This window comes from Rhyacophila brunnea, unplaced genomic scaffold (genome assembly GCF_057557595.1).
Source record: "Rhyacophila brunnea isolate RB1 unplaced genomic scaffold, BYU_Rbru_1.0 scaffold_19, whole genome shotgun sequence".
Classification (NCBI taxonomy): domain Eukaryota; kingdom Metazoa; phylum Arthropoda; class Insecta; order Trichoptera; family Rhyacophilidae; genus Rhyacophila; species Rhyacophila brunnea.
The window spans coordinates 35,719,878-35,731,214 of NW_028232848.1; the positions used below are offsets into that span (position 1 = coordinate 35,719,878).

Consider the following 11,337-nt stretch of genomic DNA (forward strand, 5'->3'; position numbering starts at 1 on the left):
CGCACTAAAATGATATAAAAATAATCTAACATTTTTTTATACCTAATAAATAAAAAGTTGTATAAAAATAAAAGGATTTATTTTGTAAAATTTGGATTCAGTCAAAAGGCCGCAGGTTCGTCACCCCTGCACTAGGGTCTGTAGTTTCAAGCATTCATTATGAAAATGTTGCCAACCAAATAAAACCTTCAATAGCACAATGAAGTCCAACATTTTTCATTATATTTTAGTCAATATGATCGTCACGTTTTAGAAGCATAATGTGATACTGTGCGGCAAGTTTAACGTGAAGCGAACTGCAATATTGACATAGATCGCAGCGCCACGACGGCGGCCATGAAACTTCAACTTATCATTTTCACACTGTAGGTATTTCACTGCTGCATTCTTCCTCTACAGGGTAGAGGACTTGCCGCACAAATTTATGATTTATATAACATTTTTGGGCTTGTTGCAATCTACTTCTCGTAGATATTAGTCTCATTTTAAAACTGGCATCAAAAAATCATTTTCGAAAAAAGTGGACTTACCACCAACTTATCATTTTCACACTGTAGGTATGTCACTGCTGCATTCTGCTTCTACAGGGTAGAGGACTTGCCGCACAAATTTATGATTTATTTAACATTTTTGGACTTGTTGCAATCTGCTTCTCGTAGATATTAGTCTCATTTAAAAACTGGTATCAAAAAATCATTTTCGAAAAAAGTGGACTTACCACCATCTGCTTCTCAGCCTCGGATATTAAAAGGATGTTTTTAACAATCCTCACATTTGACCGGATATTTTGTCAGTTATATACAGTGGCGGCTCGTCCATATACACTGCAGTACTGCAGCACCCCCAAGCAAATTGAGACAAATGTAATATTATAATAACACATAAATTTATGTATATTATATTAAAATATCAATATTATTAAGCGTGTAATCAGCTCGCCCGCGCATTGATACATCCAATGTCCAATAATATTATCATACACCGCGGTAAGTACTTGATTTTGCACAATACCGATTTCAATAGAATATTCTCGAGTGGGCGAAGGAGGGCGCAGGCAGCGGTGCTCGCAAATGGAAGCCTAATCGGTACTGCAGGTCAGACAGTCTGATTTCAGTATTTCTTTGTTTCTGCGTCACACCACAGCGAGGAAAGAAATATAGCTATAATGATTTGTTAACATTGTTAAAATTTATTTCTGCAAGCAATTTAAGCAAAGTTCTTTATTTTAATTATTAATATAGTTAATTATTTATATTTAATTTTGATGTTAATAGTAAAATATAATCCAAATAAACATTTATTTTTAATCAACCGCAGCACCCCCAAATATGATTGAGACATAAATTTCAAAAAAATATATAAAAGGTAAGCAAGTAAATGATTTAATTCCTTTATTTTTAACATTTTATGGATATGAGGCGTCTAATTACAAAAAGCGACAAGTCCACAATTCAATATTTTCGGGATTTTATGTTTCAAGCTTCAATTATTTGTTTTAACGTGAGATTATTTTTTACCTTGTATACTCACTATGTCACTGTCATGAGTTCACCAGATGCTACAGCATGGGAGACGTCCTTTTCAATATTGATCGTTCCCTTATTGGTTGACTTAAACACGCGCAAAATCAACCAAGCTTTAAATAATATGAAACACGGACTTGGCGCTTTTTGTAATAAATCGAGACTTAAAATATTTTTTTTCGTAGGGTTATGTCGCGTTTTGGAATTTATAGATCAATACATATTGAGTAAAATTATACAAAGAATATGTGCGTATTTTTTTCTCGATTTTGACCAAATGTGGACTTATCGCTTTTTGGAATCAGACACCTCATATCACAAATTATTAATTAAAACAGTTTACAAATTTTACTGAGTAAGTTAATCAGACCCAATTGGCCGAGAGGCTTAGGCGTCAGCTTATAGTGTCATGGGTCCCAGTTTCGAATCCTGGGTCTGGTAAAAATACACATATTATTTTTAATTTGTGTTTGAGTCTGAGTATGGACCGATTAGGTTGAGCAAGTGGCTAACATCCGTTTCTCGTAAAAACAAAATTTTGTTAATACAAACCTCCACCCTGTGGAGGCCCATAATATAATATTATTATGATCTGACATGGTCAAAAAAAAAAAACGGTGTGTACACTTGTGTACGCACGTTAGAAGTTATACTTCTTTGGCGTAACAAAACAAAAACAAAACTTGTGAAAACCTAGATTCTGCGACTAGCTCTGGTGTGTTGATTTAGAATTAGGTTCACAAAATAAATAAAAGTGTTTCTTTGGTTCATCAAACTATCCAAATTATTTGTTTTTCTTATGGTAGGAAGTTGAAATGGAATACCGCTGGTTTAAAATTATCTTGTTGCTTCATTCTGTATTTATTAATATTATTTACTATTACTATTTTAATTATCTTGTTAAATTACACCTCAGAATAAGAGCAGCTTATTGGAGCTCCGCTGGTTTAAAATTATTTTATTGCTTCATTCCGTAACTATTAATATTATTTAATATTACTATTTTAATTATCTTGTTAAATTACAGTCAGGACAAAACCCTTATTTGAGCGCCGCTGGTTTAAAATTATTTTATTGCTTATTGTATTGAAATATATTTTAATAATAATATAAAACACATTAATACTAATATAAAATAATCTAATTATTATTGCGTTAGAAAAATACTTTAATAATTTCATAACTTATTCCCAGTTGTGAAATTTGCAGTTATTATATTATTATACTATATAATCGTCACTATTGCAATACCATATCGTGGCGCAAAGGTAGTTTGTTTGGCTGATAACCGAACAATCGGTGGTTCAAATCCGCTTGAGTGCGTTTTTTTTTCGCGCGAAAAAAATAAATTATGTGTTACATTGGCGCGCACAACTTTGTCACACACCAAAAATACACTCTGATCTGATTTCCCAAACGCTCCAAAAGAAGTATATATCCATTGAAGAAGACGAAACTGATCTTGAACAATATTGAACTATTTGGCATAAGCGCTACATAATATTGTGTTTTTAGGCATAAGGTCCACTAAAGCACGCTTGCGGGGTGCTCGCGCATTTTCTATGTGAATCATCGAAAATACAACGTAATCAAATACGCCAGCGCACACTGGACTTGACGACGCATTGTGCCCACCTGCCCCATGAGTCATCGTTTTTTGGCTTCTCGGCGATACGAATTAACAAAAATATAACGTAGTCCATTCATTGAACACGGCAAGCAAAATCACGCTCCTCGAAACGTCGTCGATAAGACGGGCGAGAAGCCATTATTTAAGAACAGAGAACTCTTTGTTTCGTTATTGCGTGTCCGATATTAATTACAAGCTCCGAGAAATTTAATATTTTTATTGCTTTGTTATGAGAGATGCTGATAATAATAATTATTTTGTGCTCCTTGAGCCCCTTATTACATAGGTGAAGGGTAATGCGCGGGTGGGAGGGGGCCTACTCAGTAGTGAGCGCACCGAACGCTTTTTTGGTGGGCTTTATGCCTTAGGATTATTCATGCTACGCCAAGCAAGGCACGGTCAAGGATTGCCATGTAGTATGTAAGATCTCAATACTGAAATGTCTATGGACATTTTGTACTCTTTTCTTTCGAAAATATGTAGTGGATTTGATTTTTTAGATTGGATTGGACACAGTGGAATTATTGCAGATTAAAAAATAACATGGATGGTAGGGTATTCACCTTACATATTATTTATGAATCTTTTCAAAAACTTAGCCCGACTAAACCACCTTACATCTGTATGCAACAAAAGTTCGCTATTTTCCGATCCACATTCTTCTAATAATGATCGAAATTGCCTTCTGTGGAAAGCTTTACCACGAATTGAATTCACAATGTTAAAAGCAACATCTATCACGTGATTCAGGTTTAACACTTTTGAACATAACGCCTGGGTGTATAATGCAATGATAACTGGTAAAAGTGGTTATCATTTTTACATAAAGCAGTAAACCCAACATGATTCCCAACCATAGCAGGAGCTCGTAGTATATGAATAGGAGATAGTAGTATATGAATAGGAAATCGAGTACGATTAATATACAACTTAAATGCAATAAATATATCTTCTCCTCTGGTTTGTTCCTTCAGTGCAGTGTTGCCAAGTCAAAATTTCAGTATATTTTGACAGAAAATTCAGTAGATTTCATAAAATATCAGTAGATTTTGGAAAATGTAGTATATTAGATATAATTTAAGACTAATAAGGATAAAAATAACTAATAATATTAATTTATTGTAAACAATGATGATATTAATGGGTAAAATGGCGCTCTTGGGTAGAGTTACAAAGCTTTCTTCGTCAATTTAGAAGTGTAACACATTAAAAAAGATCGTGCGTAAATCATTTCAAGTTTATTATTAAAATAATCATCAGTAAACTTACAATTATGGAGAAACACAAACATCAGTAGATTTCTTGAATTTCGAAAAAAAATCAAAAATTCAGTATATTGACAAAAAATATCAGTAGGTCTACTGAAATTTCAGTAGACATGGCAACACTGCTTCAGTGGTAAAACTGTTAATAATTCTTCTGAAGGAGACATTTTTAAAACCAATCGAATAAAAACGCATAGTTGTGCAACATTTATTACATGTACATTAATTAATGACCGGCCAATCTGAGTCTTCGCGCTCTCAAGACGTTTTAGTATATTGGGCTGAAATTGTCTGCATAACTCGGTATTTGTACAGATGTGCTTCCTTTGGTTTTCTTTAACCGGTCCAAGTATTCTTCAGAGAATTTTGTTTTAGAATACTTAGAAGCCTTGACCCACAATGGCCGAGTGGTCAAGCGTCTGCTTATATGATCCCAGGTTTGAATCCTGTGTCTGGCAAAAATACACTATTCTTTTTTAATTTGTCAGAGTATGGATCCAATAGGTTGAGCAAGTGGCAAGCATCCATTTCTCGTAAATACAAACCTCCACTCTGCGGAGGCCCAAATGATCCTCTCAGGATCAAACATGGTGAAGTAGTAGATAGCCTTCTCTTGTTTCTCTGTATATCTATACAAAGCGATTAGTTTCAGTCACGTGTTGTATAAAGTAAACGTATTATAACTTTGCACTTTTTACTACACTGATAAGCCTCTTTGTCTGATTACCTCGCATAAAATTAGATCATATGATATTCACTTGTATTAATATGTGTCGCTAAATTTCAAAACCCACTATAATACTTTTTCATTACATTGAGAAAATCAATAAAAACTTTTTGAAGGTTTTTGAATGTTTCAGTAGTGTTATAGCGGGAATTCGTAGACACATTGATTTTGTTTCATAAATGACAGTCAATCGTAGCGGATTTTGAAAGAGGCGATAAAATTTTCGTCTAGAGATTTTAATAACGAATTCATTTTTATCGAGCAAAGACAGCGAACATATTTTGAAAAAAGTTAAAAGCTCAGAAAAATTCTTTTATTAAAACTGTTATGATTGTATAAATTTTTGCACATAATTAAATCAAAATGTTATTCCTGTATTAATTGAAATTTTCATGTTTTGATGGAATCCGATAGTGTGCTGAGATCTATAATCTCACTAAAACTTAAAGTCTCTTCAAGTTGATGTCGAAATGTGCCTTTTTTTTTTCAAAACAGCACTAAGGTAACGGTTGATTCATTCCAAACTCGCCTAAGGAAATGCGCATGCGCAGTTGAACTCTTTTTGATACATTTACACTCCAAGCGGCCATAATATGATATTGTAACACGTCACATTAGAAATATTAGAGAATTTGTGTTTTATAAGTTCATGTGCACACCAGTAAACTATGGATGATCCCTACATTGTAGGGTTATGCTGTAAAAGTTACAATGTTTACCTTTTTATCAAAAAATGCAATAAAGTGAAAGAAATTTAATATTATTTTTATTCATTAATCATCCCAACAGACCTGTCCATGACCATATTCTATTACACAATCATAATTGTACACACAAAAGATACTCAACTTTACTTTATTGTGTTCCACACTGTACTTAGTACAGACTTAGGGCCATTTTAAGAAAAAAGTCACTTTCTGAATGAATTTTTTTGAAGTTTTACTATACTTTTTAATGTTATTTATATTTCATGTTTTCCAGTCTATGAATTTTCTATGAAATTGCCAAACATTATAGTACTGAAAAATTAAGAGGTAAATTGCAAATCACAAAAATATGATTATCTCAAAATCAGAATTTTAGACTTAGGCTGGTTTGGAACATCACTCTTCAATTGTATCTAGTCATCATCAATATATTTCAATAACTGTGATTCCTGCGAATTATTGTGACCTATTTTGTATATGTTCTCTTCTGTAATACACAATGTACTTACATATTTACATTCATTATAATTAAATTAAAATTATGTATTTTTTCTTAATTTCTTCCTTAATTCTGTAACTTTTTTTTTGATCGTTCGAAATAATGCATGTCCCGATCTGTGATTTTCTAAATCTGGCAACCCTGATCTCCACCATATTGTATGCTGATGAATTTAAAACTACTTCCTATACTTTTGCTACTGTGCGTATTACTCGTGTCTAGCAGAGTGGGTATAATTCATTTGGTAACTATAGGTTAAAAAAAAAAACATAATATCCGAGAAAATTATTTATTTTACACAAAAAATAATACAATGACAACACATGTGTAGGAAAAACAAAGTTACAACAATAAAAACACTACATTTCATGTAATATATTATTAAAAAATCAATACAAGACATAACCATATTTGAGGAGTATTTGTAGAAATGGGTATACTATACGTGTCAAATATCTGAACAAGTATACCCTTTTTCAGTAACATCCGAGTACCAAAAGTATAACTTATTTTGATTTTTCGACTAATATTCTTTTTCTACATAGAATACACTTGACAAAAACCTCACTTTTTAGGCACCGAGACCCATTTCTATAAATTCTCCTTCATTGGTACTTATATAATAATTATTGATCACATGAATCATAATAATATAATAACAAATAATATTACAACATGTTATTTATAGGTAATTAAAGAAAATGTCATTGTAGAGACTGACAAGTTTAACGCGAAATTCCCCGGCAACTATGCGGCGGAGCCTCACGTTAAACTTTTCGGTCTCTGGTACAAAGAAGTGCAAGTGCAAGTACAAGAATTGACTGTTTCGTTTATTCCGGATTGAAAATTCCATGAGGGTGGTGGTGGTAGTAAGTCTGAGATTTTCAATCTACCTTAACTTTGCAATATCTTGGGGAGCCCCTACCGGCTGGAACATATCGTCATTGCGCCTGCAAAATCCGCCAAACGTTTTTTTGCGAAAATCGGTATTTTACGCTATGTGATAGAATAAGACATGGCGGATAGCCCTGTAAAACCCGTTTTCTAATATCAAAGCTGGTTTAGAAAAATTCAAAACAAGCTATGCATTTTCATTAAAAAAATGGCTTGCAAAATACTTTATGTAAAAGTCCGTTCACATATCGCATTTTGAATTTAAGGAAAAAACTTACTATTGCGCCTGTTAATGACATATACCGGAGTTTGCACTGAGTCCTGCTTCAGAACGTGCATTTTACTGGTCGAAAAATAATATGTAAGCTCTAAAAACAGCGTGAAATGACATTACACTACATAATTATTTACGTTTACTTAAAGAAGAGTGTTAATTTTAAAAGCCCGGTAAGTAATACAACTGTTTATTATAATATCCTAATGTAACTTCTTTATGTGCTTTTGCAAACTTACTTATGAACACATATTGTGCTATTATAGCAAAACACACTAAACTGGACATGCAATAATATGTGCACTAAACCATCGATATGCATAGAGATTATCACTTCTTTTACGATAATCTCAAATACTGATACCTACATTTTTTTAATTTTTTTTTTAAAGATATCAATAGTTATAAGAAAGTTTAGTTTACTAGTAAGCATTATTACTGTTTTAGGCATAATTATTGAGAGATTAATTTGTTTTGTTAAAATGTTAAGATGATTATTATTGTATTATTAAGTAGGTACTGTCACGACCTCGGACTTCGGGTCTTATACCTAGAGTACCTTTTAGGGGTGTAGAGTGGCCTGAACACGCCCTTGGCCACGTAGTCAAATAAACTGCACCAAGCCGCACCCTTGATCACCCAGAGGGACGTTTCTTTCCAGAAATAAGTCCCCCGGCCCGTGTCTTTGAGGCTGAGGACACGGTTCGTGGAAGATCAGGTTCAAGTAAAGTTCGCGAGATGATGAGTGATATTAGGCCTTTGCTATTTAACTGGTATTACTACGCGAGTTGTTAAAATATCATGTATAAAACTATGTAGTAAAATGTCTAGTTGAAAACGTATGAAAATTGTAATACCATGTGTAAAGAATGAATGAGAAAGATAACAGGTTGTACCAGAGGAATGAAAGAGTTGATAGAAAATAATTATAAATATGTAAACACGGCTATTCAAATGTACGCTCTGAAACGTCGATAAATCGGTTAGTATTCACTTTTTGGATACTAATCATGGGGCCCATTCAATAAGGAATTCTGTCAACTACGGTTTGACACCCAGATAAGGCCATTCGGAGAAGGTTCATGAAAATCTGTTCTTTAAAATGAAGATTAATTGATTTGAAATTGACTTTTCTCCGAATATTTCAAGTCGTACATTTGCATTAGCACCGCTACAAGCTAATTACCATTTTAAAATAATCAGAAATTAACATAGAACAAAACTATTAATTAATTAAAATTACGCGCTAAAATTGGCGGTAATTGAAATGTAACGGAAAAATTCAAAATGTCCAAGACCCCCCACTACCGCGACCTCCTTCAGAGGATATAAAAACTTGATTTCTTCCCGCAAAAAAGTAGTTGCAACAAGGGATCCCGACCTGGACCCCACGTCAAGTATATATGTAAATTCCGGTACACAAAGCTACGGCGCGAGTCAATAAAGAAAAAAGCCGTTCATCGCAAAATCCATGTCTGGTGGTAACAAGAAAGAAATTGCATACAAAAAGATCCGTTCGGGCGGAATTATAAAACGTTGCCGGGCAAGTCGTAGAGTCGATTGCGTGAAATTGTAGTAACGGGCGGCCATTTTGCTGGCCTTATACGGCGAATAATCAACCGCCGTCTGTAACAGACGACCGCGATATCTGAATATTATAAATAACTATTGTGACGAAACCAACGACAGATAATTATAAAATAACTGATTAGAATTACGACTAATTCATGTGCTATAAAAAAGTAACTCTAAGATAATAAGTTTGAATTGTGACTGATTCACACATAATAAGAAAGTGACTATGAAGTAACGGATTCGAATTTTAAAATAAATTACGTACAATAAACTACTATCGAGGGTCGAATAAATTCTGAACTCGAACGAAGTATTAGGGTCCTGAAACCCTTCTACGGATGGAAACCGGTCTCATGAGATGGTCTAGAGTCTAAAGTTTACTATAAGTTAGTATTAAGGAATACCTGTAATAAAACCATAAGCTGAATGTGAACGATACATGAATAAAGTGGGACAACACTACTTCCCCAGAGTTTTTCTTATTTTTTTTTACTCCTTTCCGAACACTGACAAAAAACACTGAAGAAGATACGAAATTACTCACTTAAAAAAATTAAATTATGATACCAGGGTTCGAATTGAACATTGTCTGAGCTAGACCGGAACCCTGGATTTATCATGTGGCGCCCAACATATGCGGCTCAGTAAATTGTAAGTATTTGCCGACTCCTCGACCATGAGGACCGAAAAAAAAAACAATTAAAAATATTTTAAATTTTTTTTTAAAATAAAATAAAGTGCACACGGCCGATGCTGACACGCTCGAAAGCAAGGGCCGCCCTCATCAACGAAGCTCTAGCAAACCTGACCATGGCTGATCATGACCCGGAAACAGTCTCCACAGATAGTGTATTCGCTCCTACCTTTGAAACGATACACCCGCTCACTGCTGATAGCCCACGTACAGAAATAATGACACCGAGTATAATTCCGATTGACAAACAATCATCACTACAAATCTACAAACCGTGGACACACAAACCGGAGCTAGTGGTGACCTTTGGAGGAAATCCGAAACACAGGGTCATTACATTCGTATCAGGATGCGAGGAGTACTTCCGCGCTGCCAAGACTCCAGAAAACAACTGGACTGGGCTCGCGTTGGGACAAATGAAAGGCGAGGCCAAGTTATGGGCGAAAACTGTCACCCCCGACGATGGTTGGGAAGCTTTCACCCACAGACTCCTCAGGCACTTCGAATCACCTGCCAGGAGGAGAGCTCAAGAAGATGAGCTAAAGAAGATAGAACAGCGCCAAGACGAAGATCCGTACGCCTTTTTGCTAAATAAGAGAGACCTCGCCAAGGTATTAATGCCTAAAGCGAGCTCCGAAGACCTGGCTGACATATTTTTCACCCTACTAACGGAGAGAATACAGCTATGGGTGGGGCCAGGGAAGTGGAAGACACTAGAGGAACTCCTAGAAGTCGTCCGTGACCTCCGGCCAACCAAATTTATCCAATCGTCCGCTACACCGGCGACCCCTCTGGCTTGGACTGGTTAAGCCAACAAGAAGCGGTAATCGACTTAAAACGTCGCTGTATACACTTCGGAGATAAAACAAGGCAGACACTTCATTGCTCGACGACACGAACCCCGACGCCATGTGGCCCAATTGTATTGGCCGAGTTGGCTCCCGATATTCCTGATGCGGCTAGGTCCTCATTGATGAAGGTCATGGAGGACTTTAAGGATCGATTCGCAGCGACCGGGCCGCCGAGTAGAACGACCGAATATAAGATCTTTTTAAAGGATACGACGCCGTTCCACTTAGCACCGTATCGTCAATCAGAGGCGAGACGTAAACAGATTCAAGAGGATGTTGAAGAGATGCTAGCCGATAACATTATTGAGCCGAGCAATAGTCCTTATAGTAGCCCCGTCGTTATGGTCCCGAAAAAGGATGGCACTTCTCGTTTTTGTGTAGACTATAGAAGATTGAATTCTGTCTCCGCCGAGGAAACCACGACCTTGCCACTCATCTTGGAGACCCTTAAGGACCTGGGCACGGCAACCATATTCAGTTCTATCGATATAAAAACTGGGTACTGGCAGTGCCCCCTACACCCGGATACCAAGCCACTGACTGCTTTCACCACAGCCGATGGGTGCCGTTATCAGTTTCGAAGACTTCCATTTGGCCTCCGTGGCGTGGTTTCGGCTTTTCAGAGGCTGATAGGATAAGAGGTGCTGGTAGGCCTCATAAACCGCATCTGTTTGGTATATTTGGACGATATAATCGTT

At 35.6% G+C, this 11,337-nt stretch overlaps 1 protein-coding gene across 1 annotated transcript; it reads left to right on the forward strand.

The window, feature by feature from the left end:
* The first annotated feature begins 9,904 nt into the window (after nt 1-9,904).
* Nucleotides 9,905-10,597, forward strand: LOC147072971 (activity-regulated cytoskeleton-associated protein-like). The gene has a single exon (XM_085945896.1). The coding sequence runs from the start codon at nt 9,905-9,907 to the stop codon at nt 10,595-10,597; it is 693 nt and encodes a 230-aa protein (XP_085802022.1).
* The last annotated feature ends 740 nt before the right edge of the window (nt 10,598-11,337 follow it).

What these genes read in the sequence shown, in the direction of transcription:
- LOC147072971 (XM_085945896.1), top strand. Translation starts at nt 9,905, where the DNA reads ATGGCTGATCATGACCCGGAAACAGTCTCCACAGATAGTGTATTCGCT.